General features: G+C 39.0%; 1 protein-coding gene across 1 annotated transcript; it reads right to left on the bottom strand.

Annotated features, from left to right (window-relative positions):
* Nucleotides 1-141: 141 nt before the first annotated feature.
* On the bottom strand, nt 142-11,049 carry LOC121956984 (aspartate aminotransferase, mitochondrial). Its single transcript, XM_042505485.1, has 10 exons — nt 10,911-11,049; nt 6,745-6,901; nt 6,038-6,166; nt 5,881-5,940; nt 5,634-5,795; nt 4,968-5,072; nt 4,590-4,740; nt 3,654-3,819; nt 3,357-3,507; nt 142-1,499 (listed from the first exon to the last, which is right to left on the bottom strand). The coding sequence occupies exons 1-10, from the start codon at nt 10,991-10,993 to the stop codon at nt 1,377-1,379; spliced, it is 1,287 nt and encodes a 428-aa protein (XP_042361419.1). The 5' UTR covers nt 10,994-11,049; the 3' UTR covers nt 142-1,376.
* Nucleotides 11,050-16,213: the final 5,164 nt, after the last annotated feature.

The raw sequence follows: 16,213 nt of genomic DNA, 5'->3' as shown, positions 1-16,213 counted from the left end.
GAGATCTTATTTATACCAATGTAAACCAGTTATGATGTAACTTAAATATGTATTTAAAACTTTTATACAGCATCAAGCATTAACATTAAGTAATAACTTTAGAAGGGAAAGAAACTTAAAAAAAGACAGTGGAAAAAAACATTAATCTATAATGATTTATTGTTTGTTCAATGAGGTACATGCCCAATGATCCATTATTTTATAACAGAATGCAAAACATGGAGGCAAAGTGCCAGAGATTTGAGTAGCATGGGGGAAAACACCACATTTCTAGATGTTGTTTGTTTATTGTTTGATGAACAGATTCATACACTGTACATAAACAGTACACAATGACGTGAATGACCATCTGAGTAAATGAGCAGCATGTGCATTATTTCTTCAGATTCACCCGAACACTTGATCCAGCTCATCTGTGTTAACCACACAGAGAGATGTCTGTACTTGCATCAGATACAGAGACTCCATGATTAAATTAAAATTCATAAAATGGGGCATTCAATTTTGGGGCTATGGTGAAATATGGGGAGAAAAACAGAGTAATACTAAGTATTAGTCACATTTCTTTACAAGGTTTAATTGTGTTTGGCTTGTGTGCTTGTTTGTATCAGGGGTTAAAAATGGACTGACTGAGAGACTGCTGCCCTTCCAGCAACTGAAGTGAAACCCAAAAATGCTTCACAAATTCCAATGGAAAAGTACTGAATACAATGGATATAGCTAGGCAAATTCCAACAGAGATAATTGTATGAAATTATTGTATGATTGATTGGTTCAGATAAACAGCCACAGATTAGCCTGATAGTGCATTGATCGCTTTAAAACAGGATGCTGGCCTAATCTTGAAACTCAAACAGTGCCTTACAACTTATAAAGTGCTACAACTCCACCATTAGGATTAAGAAGAAAGAAAAGGACTCAGACTTTGTACAGGCTTTCACATTGCAACAATGATCTCAGCTCGTACAGGAAGCCAATGCACAGTCTAACATTACCCGGACACGAGTGCCTGTGAGTGAGTGGGTTTACAACAGATCAACAGCACACATTTAAGGGACACTAATGCACAGCCAACAGTTGATTTCATATAATAAATAAGCAAAGATGATCCATCAGTAGTGTGAAAAACCATGTATTTGACAATTTAGCAGGGGAGCAGTTTAGTGAAATGTAAAAAAGGTAACCGGAGACTAAACCGTTTGACAGCAGCAACTGTTCCAAGTTGAACTTATGATGAAATCCAATCGAGAAAATGTCTAACTAAACACTGAGCTCTTTCTAACAGGTGGAATGGAGCAGACAGAGTATAGGTGATGCATGAAGCTGCTCTTCGACACTGCTGCTTTGATTTCGAAGCTCTCCCAGCAGGACACACTCTACTTGGTGACTGCATGGATCCCTTGTGCCAGGTAGCCCACGTTCCCAGAGGTCACGCCTGCCATGGAAATTCTGCCATCCTTGGTCATGTACACTGAAAACTCCTTTGTGAGGCGCTCAACCTGCAGGAAAAAATAAACGAACATTCACATCTCAAAATCCACAATAGTAACTGAACAAACATTTCCACTCAGCTTTGTTCTCTCAGTGCATCTCATCTGTAGCTGTCTGATCGCTTTGTTAACGAGACCTGGAAGAGACTGTTACAGTCGTTGAGCCTGCTGAAAATGAAAGCATTAACGTGATTTTATAAATCTTGATTTGTCAAAAGGCCTTATATATAATTTTGGAATGATATTTTCTTGTTTTTCATAATCTGCCCTGGTGGGAGCATGTAGAGGTTAAACAAAAGACAGCATGGAGTCTTAGGGACCTCCAGGCCATTTTTGTACACTCAGATGTAATTATTGATCCACAAAAGCAGTCCCTGTCAGACTGGATTCAAACACATTTAACACAATGCGAGTCAAACCCAACCATCGTGTCAACGGAGTTATAAAACTTTTCCACTGTCTCAGGGTGATGTCAGACAAGACCTTAACAACAGCAGTTTGTGTGCTACAGTGTCGAAATCCTGACCGGAAAGCATCCGATTAACTGTTTTGGACCAAGATGTTGTTCAGCTGTTTGAAAACAGCCTTTTCAATGATTTTACTCAATAAGAAGATGTTGATATGGGCCTGAAATTAGTATACACATTTTTTAAGAGTGGCTCAAGTACTGCAGTCTTCAGGACCTGTGGGAAATAGCTTGTGAGAAAAGAAGTGTTGACTGTTTTCAAAATATCTGACGTCATGCTCTTGTCAAATACTAACGTATTTGTAAAGTAATGTGATTCCAGCACGCAGCTTTGCCAGCCCTTTGATCAATATGTCATTTGTCAAAAACAATTATTTCAGTTTAATCAGTGGTCCCTTTAACGACTTCCACTTTGTTTGCATATATTCACTGTGTGTGAGGGGTGCAGGTGATAGAGAAAAGACAAATAATCAGGTATTTAATTTTACTCACTACAGGGAAATGAGATTTTTTTTCTGTTTTGCTGCCATTGTCACAAGAGCTGATCCAAGTAAGAACAAATTAAACTCCACGACAAACATGTGACAGATTAACAGTACTGTGTACCATTACAAAAACACTTTAAAAACTGATTTACAGTTTATATTGAGACTATATTAGAACAGCTATGGGGGACAAATACAAATGCTGGTTTATGATCATGCAAGAGAAATGTGTGAAATCCCTCTATAGATGGATATTTTATCTAATACCAGAGCAAGTGCTTACATTGACATTAAAGTTTCAAAGTACAAAACTAATACCATGAACCAGACTGCTGTTCTAAATTTAACTTTAAAGAACAAAGCTGGGGATTTTTTTTCTCCAATTTAAATACGCATTTATGGGCTGCAAATTATATTTCTCAATGCAATTTGTATCATCTTAAAAGGAAATGTCGGACATATTTGTAAATCCGAATAATTGCTTTCTGGCATCCCTTCCATCACTGCTAAGGCTCATTTATTTAAACATTATATCTCATTTATCTCATACAAAAGCTAGGGTGTGAAACTGACCAGTTGTTGTTTTACAGGAGATTATGTGTTGGACTATTTCTCGTCTCTGAGCTGTTGCCAGTTAACTCAGAGTATCCACAAAGTTACTGGTCGCTGCTCCTGGCTGTTGCGCTACATTTATCTAATGAACGTGACTGCAGAATCCACCCTCTTAACTAATTCTGTGCCAGAAAACATACAAGTGCATTTCCTGTCGCTGTCAAACTATTCCTTTAATATGATTTTGCTGAGATAGTTATTGTTGTAATGCATTATTTGAGAAAGTACATTTCAATTATAAAAAATATTTTTCTTTTGTTCTCTGTTGTAAACTATCAAAGGCATAACTGCGTGTGTGGTTACCTGTTCGGGTTTGAGGCCTGTGAAGCAGAACATCCCGATCTGGTCGATGACGTGCTGCCAGTTGTGGCTGGAGCCCTCCTTTTTCAGACCAGCCACCAGCTGCTCTCTCATCTTAATGATGCGGTTAGCCATGCCGTGGACCTCCTCCAGCCTGGGAGGAATCACAGCCAGGTCAAACAGATCAATAAATACATTCTGAAACAAGTGGAAGATGGATACCTGAACCTGTTGTGTTTTTAGAAATATCCAAAGTACACACTCAGTTCAGGTAAAACGTGTGTATCTATGAGCACATACCACAGTGAGCGCAGATCTGGTGTGTTGAGGATGGTTGCTGCAATTCTGGCTCCGTTCATCGGTGGGTTGGAATAAATGGGTCTGATGAGGATCTTAAGTTGAGACTCCACCCTCTTTGCCTCTTCTGCGTCGTTACACACCACAGTGAAGCCTCCCACACGCTCACCTGTTATCACCAACATGCACATTGAATGTTAGTCTGGCAGCATCATCTCTGTGAAACTGGAAAATTGTGTTAATTGGCTAAAATTGCTGATTTAACCTCCTCAGATGAGTTCAGTAATCAATGAAGGGTAAAAGGCAGTCTTAGTTGTCTTAGGGCTTAACTTAAACTTAAACAGCAATATAATGATCAAGAGCATACTACATCCAGAAAATACATTTAAATATTACTGTAAATTTGCAGCTAGTTCAGTGCATTTTAGAACATCAGAAATAAGGTTGACAGTAACAGAATAGCAAGACAAATAAGACAAATGTTTGTAAAATGTGAAACATGTTACTTTTATCATTTCCTTTAGTCAGATTTTAGTTCTCGAAACTGGATTTTTCATCTGAATGAGACTCATTGTGAATCTAGCTAATAGTTCTTACTAATTTGTCTCACATTATAATGTCATTATATCTGGCGCTCTGGATTCTTATTTGAATAAATGATGTTTCACTGAGTACTCTTCACCACTTGGTGGTGGTAAAACACAAGCTACAGTTCACATTATCGGTCACTATGTCACATTCATTCATGCACTTAGTCATCCTGGTTTCCATAAATTAATCTACAGCTTCAACATATGTGCAGAGAGTGTATACATTTTTTCTGATAATATTCTAAATCAACTTATTTTAACTGAGTCTTTGTATCCTCACAAACAACCTGCTGTGTTACCTGTGTGTCATTTTTGTTAATATTTAATCAAGAAGTGAATTCAGACTGACCGTAGAGCCCCATGTTCTTGGCGAAGGACTGGGACAGCAGGATGTTGTGACCCTGCTCAATGAAGTAGCGAACAGCCCAGGCATCACGATCAATGTCTCCACTTGCAAAGCCCTGATAGGCCATGTCGAAAAACACAAGCAACTTCTTTTTCTACATAGTGAAAAAGAAAGGGGGAGGACAAAGGGGAGAAACGCAGACAGAGACAACCTGTTAATAAAAATTCAAGTGCTAACGGCGAGATCGAGTACAGTGCTTATGTGGCTTTTGAACTGTCAAAGATCTTCAGATTTTGAGGTAAAAGAAAATGTGTACTGACATGCCATCAAAATGTAAATGCAGACATTTCACAGAGCTTAACTGCAAGAACACACACTCACCTTCACAATTTCAGAAATCTCCTTCCACTGCTCAGGTCTGGGGTCTACACCAGTGGGGTTGTGGGCACAAGCATGCAACATGATCACACTCTGCTCTGGGATTTTCTGTGACATAAAAAAATGTTTGTTTAGTCGAATTAGAATACAGAATCTCCTGTCAGTGTTTTCACTGCAGCACTGATTACCTGACATAATACTGAATACATAACTGACTCTAACCAAGCCAAAATATTTAAGCCACCTCCTCTCATAATATTTTGGTTATAAACAAAACTAGGGGTAAAAACATCAAGTTCTTCAAGGTTGTGATTACATAAATACAATTTAAGCAAAAATACACATATGAAAAAATAAATAAATCTGAAAATTATTATTGAAAACCCTCACAACCCAATTTAGAATTGTCAACACCCCAATTCCAAATGTAACTGAATCTGAACCAAAATTATACAGAAAAAAGAAACAGAACATAATACTCTGTGACTGTTTTGAATAGACTTAAGATTTTTAGAGCGCATGAAAAGATGCAAAACCGAACCTTAAAAAAAAAAAAAAATTCCCTCAGGGCCATGCCATCAGACCACTCTATGGGGCCGATTATTGGAAAATAGGGTTTCAAAATATTGCTTTACAAATATCCCTTGACACCCCACACTACAGTCTTACAGAGATGTCATCGAGAGCTCCTTTGAAGTCAAAGCCACAGGTGGACGGGTCGTAGTATCTGTATGCTTTGAGCTGCATGCCAGAATCTCTGAAGATGGGTGTGTGGTTTCCCCAGGAGGGTTTGGGCAGGTACACGTCACGTGGACCTCCATGGAACCGAGACTGTGGCAAAGCAAAAAAATAGTAAGATAACCACTGTGTCCTACATTTTTGTTTGGTCTAGGTGACCAATGCAAGAGGACCTCACCAAAAAGTTGGCTCCGATGCGCAGAGATCCAGTTCCGGAGATGGTCTGGACAGTGATGTTCTGTTGGTAGAAGAGAATTGCTGCATTGATTTGGACTTAAAATCGTCAGAATTAATTTCAACATCATTTAGGTTGGAGTTTTAACACCCAGACTTACCCTGCCGCTTTTCAAGACCTCGTTATCAGCACCAAGAGCAAGTTGGGCGCAGGACTTGGTAAACTCCCCCAAACCACCGATGGGGAGGTACTCCTTATCCAGCTGTTTGGCTGAAATAATAGCCTCTGCCTAGAAGGAAAGTGAAAAAATCAAAAGGTATGAAACAAAAACTAGAGTGATTTCCTCGACTGGTATTCTCTGCTTTGTACATGAAACATCTAGGCTTTAGTTAACATTTTGACACGAATCAAATGCATACACGCTGTCTCATTGTGACAAGGCAGAAATTCTCCAAGTTATTAATGTGTGATTCACCCCAAAGCACACTAAATGCTAAAATACTCAGAAGTGATGTTCCAAGGGGGTACAGAAGCTGAGCTCACTATGACAAAGCAGGAATGCCCGATTAGACAGACCCTGACCAAAAATAACCTTTAACCCTTCAAACAGACAGTGAAAATGTAAACCACTCAGGTCCCTTTATAGAGGAGACCAGCGGCTCTCTTTGAGTTCATTATTATAAAACATTAGATTGATTTACTTTCTGCTTTAAACATGAGGGTTGTTACCTGATGCATGGAGAAAATAAAATCCCTGTGTGTGTGTGTGTGTGTGTGTGTGTGTGTGTGTGTGTGTGTGTGTGTGTGTGAGACATAAGGGAAACATAACACTGGTGGATTCACTGGAAGGATTGGTGACAGTTTTACCTTGCGGACACAGCTGAGCACAAAGGGTTTGCCCTGGTCATCCCTGTAGGCTCCGACTCCCAGGTTCATCTTCTTGGGGTTGGTGTCTCTCTTGTAAGCTTCGGTCACCCCCAGGATGGGATCGGGGGGACCCATCTGCACTCCACCCCACCATGAGCTGCAAAGACACCAAATCAGATGAATAGTGATGTGGAAGATATGGAAAACATTGAAAAGACACAGTACAATAACTACTTCCTCATGAACAGAAACACTAATGCATCTTCACAAGGTCACGAAATGATCAGCCTCTTAAGTTTTCATGGCCTTAGGTGACACCAGGCACACTAATGTGTCGGACATGTTAGCCTTGCTCCTGTAACATGCCGTGGACCTAATGCTCAGGCTTAACTCCTCATGTGACCTGAGGATACCACACCGACGTAGAGATGCATGAATGTTTCACGAAACAAACATTGCAATCCATTCAGAGGGTCCAGAGTCCAAAAACAGGGGTAACAGTTAATGCGGATCTACAACACAAACTCCCTTGTTCACCAAGTGAGTATTCCCAACATGATTAACAGCCACTAAGTTCCCCTGCGAGTATTTTCTTAGCTTTCTTTGTGCTTTTGGCAATATTTGCAAAAACTTCATTTAGTTGGACTGTGGCTTGTTCATTCCCCTATACTTTTATTAGTTTTATTCATATTGTATATATACTCACATACTGAAGACTAATCACTTTTAAGGCCCCAATGTTATGTTATAACCTTGTCTTTGAACAGTCTTTAAGTATCTATAATTTTGGAGATGACTCTGCTGTGAAAACAGAAACATCCCTTTTATGAGCAAAAATGTTACACCGGCTGCACAAACATAAAACTGAGTAAAAGGCAAAGGAGAAAATAAACCAGCTGTAAAGACAGGAAATGTAAGCTGCATACCAAATGTAATAAGCTAATGCTCTCTTACTTCCTGACCTCAGAGTGACAGACTGCAGCTTATTATGCACATGATAGTGGTGCAGACTCTGTCAGTGTATTAGATCCACTTTGGACTTGCTATGTACAACATGCCAGAATAAAGTGCATGAAAGTATGCATACACACACCAGGATCTATAGAAACTAACATTGACCACTCCAGTTTAAATTGGGATTAATATTTTTCAATGTGTCTTTCTAACTTAATGTACACACACACCTTTGTAGGCGACAATTCCAACCTGAAAACCCTGAACAGGACCACACGCCCTTCATCACTCCATGTCTATAAAGCATCTATCATTATAAAAATAAATTTATAAAGGGTCTCTAGAGCAACTGAAACATGTGGAAGTGGAAAGTAGATATGTTAGGCAAAAACAATCAAAATTTAAAATATAGAACATTAATACAGATGTTTCAGGTAGCATCTCTCTGTGTGGCATCAAGGCAAAAACAAGCTGAGTCATCTGTGCATGATGTGTGTTCTGCAGTGAAAAATCAAAAAAAACGTGTCAAGGATTTTAACACTAACAAAGCAAAGATGAATGCATTTACTATCACTGCCAGCATTTCTACTTCTTCATAGTAACAGAGAGGGTATTCTCTGCTTCCTGCTCAGGGACTACTGATGTTAATTAGCTTAGCGCTTACTCTGGTAAAGCTATGCATTTTCACTGTCAAATAGCATGCGACTCACACTCATAATAAAGGTCTATTATCAGTGATAGTGGACTGCAGAATTCCAATATGTAAGATGAAAGAAAAGCATACAAGTACAAAGTAAATAAAGCTTACATCACAAGAATACAAGTGTGAAATTTTATTGCAAATTGCAGAAAAAAAGTAACCAACCATACTAAACTCTGGTAGAATACTAGACACTATTTGTATGTTGACGGCTGATTAAATCAGTGCATTGTTGATTGCTTTGCTACTGTCTATATGATATCTGGCTACTATGATATCATGGATTGCTTTTAATATAATACTCATCTTATCACTGTCACCTTTTGCACTTCATGCAATTAAATACATTCTGTCACAGATCTGCTTTAAACATGAGGGTTGTTGCCTGATGCAACCTTTGGCTGCCCATATTGTCTCAGGTTTCTCTGTACTTTGTGAAGCCTCTAAACTTTGCAGCTAAATTTAGAACTGAACACTTTGCAAAGGGCAAGTGTCTCCAAAGCCCTGCCAATAAAAGAATACATCACACTTGTTTATTATGTACTAACTGACAACAGTTTACTGGCAACATTTTTATTGCATGAAAAATTAAGTAGTGTGACCTGTTTTGGGAAAAAGGTATGTGCTTGGTTCAGCCTTTGTGAAGCCTTAAACGTTCACACTGTGTCAAAGAGGTATTTTTTTTGTTTTTTTTGTTTTTGTTTTGTTGTTATTATTATTCTTAATATTAACAATAATAACAATGATAATAATAATAATAGATTTCCTTTCTTTTTAGGTTGGAATGCACTGGGATTAGGGAGGTAGGGGAATGGGTCAGGAATTTTATATTTGTTCTATGAAAAAAATTATAAAAAAGTTAGGTATTGCTTTGCTTGTATTTTGTAGTATGTGGTATGCTGTAGTATGCTGTTGTACATGCTGTTATCACAGCTATGCTTTTGATTTTTGAAATTTAAGAAGTCCTTTCATTGCACCAGTGCAATAAAAAATAGTAAGCAGCAAACTCTGAGGTGATTTGACAAAGACTATATGTAGCATGTAAGTTTATGTTAAAGACACAAATAAGGTAAGAAAATGAGGAGCATTTCTGTGCAAAATGCAAACAGAAGAGGGTGCAGATATTTTACTGTTTAGTTGTACTTCAACACAAACAAAATTGAGAATCTTTCTGTATCTTAGAGTATTTGAGTTTTAGCATTGTCATTCTGGCAACAGCACAGAAAACCTTTGAACGGCTGAACGTCAGAGTTTACATAAACGTCACAGTGACTGACAAGTTATCAGTGATCAATAGACCAAAGGCCTTTTTGCCAAGTTACAGTGCAGGATGGTGACTGCTTTTGATACTGCTAACTAACATTAAATAAAATGTCTAGTTAGAAGTAGATTGGGAAAACCCTACTGTCATTTAATTATTCTTTGAAACCAGATCAATGTGCATGAATATGAGCCGTCAGGATGTGAACTAGAAACTCTGAAATACACCCACAGACAGGAATACGATAGCACCAGCTCGCTAACGAAACCGACAGTTACACCTGCGAAGAAAGAAGCAGAGGCTGAACAAAAGACTCAGACAAAACGCCCGATCAACGTGTCTACATTTGCAGAAATCACATGTGAAATGTTTTGTGCATATACAGGCGCGGCGGCAGTCATAAACGAGTTTGCCCTCCAAGTAGACCCTGAAAGGACATCGGTGACTATCTAAGCTTCGCCGCTAACAATTAGCCAATCAGCGACCGAAGGCGGACCAGAACAGCCAATCAATGATCAAAGGCGGGACACGGCAGCCAATCAAATGGCACGACTTCTTCAACTACGACAAGTCGCTTAGCTCAAACTGCATGTGGGATTTGACAGCTGAAGCGATCGTGTAAATCATTAAGAAAGTTTCCTTTGGTACCAAAACAAAGCGAAATAGCAGCCACCTCATATGACATATTGCTCTAGAAAAGTTTAAATTACGATCCGAATCTAGCTGGGTTTTTTTTCACCTTTACACCGGCGACTTCTTTAACGGGAACAAGTGCCGCCGACACGCCAACGTGACTTTCATCAGTAACGTTAGCGAGCTTCACTGATAGCAGCACCGAGTCACCCTCTGAGGTCAAGTCAGTGCTAATCAGAGAGGATGTCTGGCACAACATATGCTGACATATGAGGTTATCAGGTCATAAAACCGGATTCTGTAACGTTTATAAACATGAAAACAAAACCGCTGTATGTTAACGTTAGCTAGCACCGAAGCTAACCTGAGCCAGCACATCGGGCCTATTGAAATCATTTGACCCCTGTTAGCTAGCCTGCAAATATGGACTGAGTAATCACAAAGCAGGCGAGCTTCAGCATAAATCTGATGGCTGACAGAACCGTTAACCTTAGCCGTAAAGTAACGGTTGATCGGCTGCTTAAGCTAGCTGTACAAACTATTGTAACGGCTAATTTAGCTTATCAAAGACAATTGTGTCTAAACGTGTTTAGTTTTGAGAGTGTTGTTGTTGTTTACCTGTTGCGGGTGGAGAGCACTCCCAGGGCCGGGGAGATGTTCCCCAGACAGTAGATCACCTTGTTTGACTTGAGCAGGGCCATCGTTGTGCTGCGCTTGGGAGCAGAGCCTCAGAGGATGTGGACGGATGTGAAGGGCAGGCACGACCACGACGCTGCGATTTGAGTACGCGCTGACGTCAGAGCCGCAAACGATCGGCGTGGTGGAGACGCATGAGGCAGAGCTGAGATTATAATCTGTTAATCCTCACACCGGTGTGCTGTGGAGAGGGCAGCAAAAGAAGGAGAGGAAAGACAAATAACGCCAAGACAGACCTCCTGCATCATCAAATATGTGTATTGCAGAAGACAAAGTTCAGGTGCATATAGCGTAAAAATAGAGAAACAAATCCACAATTAATTTTATAAAATAATTAATAATCACTGTCAACATTAATCTCACAGACAACATTTAAAATTCGAGTACCAAAAACGACATGAATGTTTGTCAGCATTGTGCTCTGAGTAAATCTGAAGAAAGAACCTATGGTGAATATTATAAGGGATCAACTGAACCCTCAAAAAAGCAAAAAATAACTAAATAATAGAAATGGTCTGAATTTAAATTATCCGCGGAGACTGTGATATTAATCCATTCATGTTTCTGAACATCTTGAGTAGTCAACAAATGTGATGGTGATGTTTTTAATGATGATATCACGACAGTTTATTGGCATGTGTGTTTTAAATCCGATGTACCTGCTCCTGAATGTTTAGGTGTGTGACAAACCCTACTTTTATGGTGATGATTACTTTTTATGTGCTACTCGATTGCGGAAATGATGCCTTTCTCTGGCAGCAGCATTTAGCAGTTACATGATTTGTCCACTTGAGGGCAATGTTACACAATAGACATCAACTGCAGCTGCTTTTATAAACGCTAGTGTGTATCTGCATTTAGTCTTTGCCTGGCTCACCTTGGAGACTTTTCCAGTTGCTGTGATAATTAATGCCAAGATGACAGTTCACCTGCATGTATCTAAATATTTGAGTATGTTTGCCCATAACAAGACATGGGAAATAATATAGCATTACATACATTATTGAAATGGTTTTTTTTTTTACTGAAGGACAACTGTCAGATGTCAGACTGTTATCACTTATTTGCTTTACCTGTTTGCCAGAGCACTACCTCCACTCTTCCACCTTCTCTGCATGTCACTCCTCACTACACAATTCTTACTGTTTCTTGCAGTTTCTCAAGTAATCCTTTTTTTTAGTTAACAAACTAAATGAAGAATGAGAATTTGTGTGTAAAACACACTCAGATTGCATCCTTCAGAAGAAACATGTTGCATCAAAGTGTCTCGGCCACTGAAACTGGTGATAAAATTGTTATCTTCCAGTTGTGCCAAATATTTATCTCATAATCAGCGCAATGTGTATGCGTACTTTGCTTGATTTAAGGGGCTTTAAACTGGTAAAAGCACTGAATAAAGCAGTTTTGCATTAAAAAATCGGGGTTTTTCTAACCCTCTCATTGTGTTAAAAGGAGCTTCAAACTACGGTGGCCGATGTGGGAATGTGAAAACATGAATGGCCCAATCTAGAGCCAGTGTTTGGTTTGCCCACTGCGGGTTACTGTAGAAACATGGCGGGGCAACTTGGTAATCTCTGGCAACAATGAGTCACTCCCTATATAGATATAAACACTGAACTCCACGATCCTCGTTTTCAGGTGACCATACACTAAAGAAAACATATTTATAATATTATATTCCCTTTCTGCCATTATATATATCCCTGAATCCTACACACTGGACTTTTAAGTAAAGATGCTAGGCATGTTTTCACTATAGAGCTATACAAGTTTATGGGAACAGCAACCTCACTGTCACTCAGTCTGTGTAGAGGGAACAGCAACCTGGAATAACATCAGAGCCTGGAAATTCATGAAACATTTTTCTGCAATTAGATAGACTCGAACTCACTGGCACCCCAACAGAGTGACAGAGCGGGAAACACACTTGGCTTGCATGGACTGCCAGTGTGTGGAGGAGATAGGGGGGTTTCTAACAAACCCATCATGTCAAAGAGAGCTCACATTCACACATGCATTGTTCAGAAACAATCCTCTGTGGAACAGAGATGGAATACAAATTACCGTTTACAGCGTCTGTTGTTTATTCAGTAACGTGTGAAACAACTTCCCGTGTTTCCACCTATGTGCCCTTAATGGCACAGGTTTCAGCTGTATGGTTTTGCATCTCAATCACTCAGCATTTGTCCTTAAACTACATCTTGAAAAGGATCTGATGACATAATAATAAGGCCAGAAGGAGGTTGAGGGACTGTGGAGCAAACAGCAGAACTGAAAGAAGCATTACTGTAAAATGAAAGCACAGCAAAAAAAGGGAATAAAAACTGATAAGAGAGAAGTGTTACTGACTGTAATGCTGAGTGACATCTCACAGCTTAACTTAGGGTTGGACAGGCTTCTTTAATATCCTTTGTACAGTATATGTGTGCGCATGAGTGTCTCACTGTTATAGTTGCTACTCCTTGTAAAAAAAAAATAAAAAAAATCTACAGCCCCCTTTTTGGCCTTCTGTTTATACCAAACACACAGAACAACATATGTAAATTTTGCTTCTCCACCCACGCTTGTGAGATTATGGGTTAATAGGTTGTGTGACAAAAGACTTTATTTCATGTATCACTTACAGTAATAATACTTGACACAGTGTGGGTGCCTGCTGGACTCTGTTCTAAAACAGTGTCTCCTCTGGTGTGCATCACTGTAGTTCATCCTGTTCACTTCTTTCAATATCAGCTCACACACACAATACGTTCAGTCATATATACTTATCTGAGGGATTTAATTAGCTTGCATTGTTTTCATTCAGCACTGGCTCTAAATAGGTCCATTCGCATTTTCACATTTTTGCATCAGCCACCGTACTTTGCAGCCCCTCTGAGATACTCGTGTTGAAAAAACACAGATTTTTTTTTTAAAACATGGAATTGATTCATTCAGTATTTTTACCAGTTTTAGTCACCAGGTCTGTTTGTTTTGGAGAGAGAGAGACCTTCAGTTTTGGTAAAAAATCTCCTGAATGTCTGCATCTTAAATTATGAGAGAAAAAAATTAGTATAAATTAGCAAGAGCTGCCTATTTGCAACATGCCTAGCAGTGTAGCAGAAACACTAATCTAATTTGATACTGTTTTATTCAGCGTTTTTACAAGTTTCAATCCGGTTCAAATCGCTAAATCAGTTTGTTTTGAGGAGGAGATATCTGTGAGTAATTCCACTCCCTGTAAAAACCTCCTGAACAATGACACTGGACACTGAAGGAATTCTAACCATAGGTTTTACCTGGTTGTAATCTGCAGTCCTCACTGCTGGATCTCCCTAAATCTTACACACTCGACCTTTAACTTTGTTGTAACTACCTCATAGGGCAGGAAATGTACCACTACTATAAATTCTGTTTACAAAGTCAAATGTCATTTCCAGCATTAGTCCACTAACCTTAATCTGAGCAACAGTCAAATCAGCCAGAATAAGTGAGAATATCTGTTAGGGTGTACAGGGCCTTTAACAATGGTGTTTGATTTTCAAAATGCAAATGTTCATCTGTGTTATCATGAATACAACTCAGAGCCACCAAGATGAAATGAATGAATCACAAAAAATGTTGTTTTACTCACAGATTCATAACTGATTATTATAATCATGACCCTCTATACATGTCTATATGGTACTAGAAATTGCCACTAGAAACTGGAAAAGAATTGTATTTGCATTTCATTTCAGTGTATAGTCAAATGCTGCATTATAATCTCTGCAGCTTCTTTTTTCTTCTTAAGAAAAAAAGAAAAGATTGTCCCTAGTGTCTGTCATAAGAGACACACAATTAGACTGAGATCTAAAAATATCACTAATATTTGCACAGATTTTTCTAGGGCAACAAACATCTCAGAAACAACATTCATATTTTAGAAAACACTGCAGTGACTAAAGGCTCCAACATGATCACTATGATGTGTTGAACAGAAGATGATAATCATGACAATAAATTAGCATCATAGTATCTTTGGGTAAGATGTGATAGAAATGCCTGCTATCTCTGAATGGTTTCACTGCAGATGGAGCTACTGTTGGAAACACCCTGGAAATCAGCAAAATGTATGTCTTTCAATTTATAACAAGTATGTGTGTTTGTGGTTGTGTGTGTGTGTGTGTGTGTGTGTGTGTGTATGCAGCTGTATAGAGGGTAAATAACAGAAAGACTCTCATCTGTTTCCGTTTCTTGTCTCATTGCTCTCACTGAGTGGGATTGATGTGTGTGAAGGAATCAGAGCGGATATAACTCTCTTTTTTTCCTTCCTGTCAGCAGTTAACAGAGTTTCACAGCGTGCCCTTGTGTGTTTCCGTGTATGTGTGTATTTGTAGGCCCACATGCACCGAACAACAACACCGAACATTCGCTGAAGGAGGGGGACATTGTATTGTTCGTGTGTGTGTGCATGGTTACAGTGATGGTGGTGTGTGAAGGGTTGTGCTTTAAAGATAGTGAGTTTAATTAAAAATGAAAGAGCTGATTATTAATTGATGGAAGGTAGACCGTTCCATGATGCTGAAGTACGGGGGTGTGTTGACTCTCTTTATTAAAGTAAGAAACAGAAAATGGCAACATTTCTGAGTAACTACAAAAGTGTCTTTTGAAAATTGCAGTGCATGTTAAATAATACTTATTTATAATGAAGATATGTTGTCATTTAGATATTAAATTTAATCAGTGCTATTTTAGGGAATATGTTTTGTTTGGGGAGGAGACTCAGACACACACATTTGGATAAGAAAAAGCGCAAATCTTTATTTTCTCATGTTATGTTGTGGCAGATTTGTATAAATGTAGAAAGAGTAAGAAAATCATCTCGCTGTATTTTTTGTTGTTGTCCCTGCTCTCTCATCTTGTTCTGCTCTGCTCATCTCAAAGTGCCACGGAGGCTCCAGAGACTCTCCTCTATGAAAAATGGAGCAAGACAAGCTTTTTCTACATCACACTTTCTGTTACCAGGAGATTAGAAAGTGAAGGTGGAGCACTGTGGAGAAAACACTCTTGCTTTGGGCATCTGTACCTGAGCTGTAATCTTCACCGGAAACACACAAGTCTCCAAAAGGGAATCATTTATTTTGCTTTTACACGGCACTGAGACAAACAAAACTTTCACCGTCAAGAGGGTGGCACCGCTGAAATGATTCCCCTGATAGCTGAGGTTTTGCAGATGATGCAGTTATTTAACCCTTTGAAACCTG

The sequence above is a fragment of the Plectropomus leopardus genome, chromosome 1 (genome assembly GCF_008729295.1).
Source record: "Plectropomus leopardus isolate mb chromosome 1, YSFRI_Pleo_2.0, whole genome shotgun sequence".
NCBI lineage: Eukaryota > Metazoa > Chordata > Actinopteri > Perciformes > Serranidae > Plectropomus > Plectropomus leopardus.
Note: the sequence above shows the minus strand (reverse complement) of the source record. Positions and strands in the feature narration are given on the sequence as shown.

Excerpts from the sequence above, each read along its gene's own strand:
- LOC121956984 (XM_042505485.1), bottom strand. The coding sequence starts at position 10,993 with ATGGCCCTGCTCAAGTCAAACAAGGTGATCTACTGTCTGGGGAACATC. Across the intron at positions 4,741-4,967 it reads AGATTTCTGAAATTGTGAAG|AAAAAGAAGTTGCTTGTGTT; the intron begins GTGAGTGTGTGT and ends TTCACTATGTAG. Across the intron at positions 3,508-3,653 it reads CCAGATCTGCGCTCACTGTG|GCTGGAGGAGGTCCACGGCA; the intron begins GTATGTGCTCAT and ends GATTCCTCCCAG.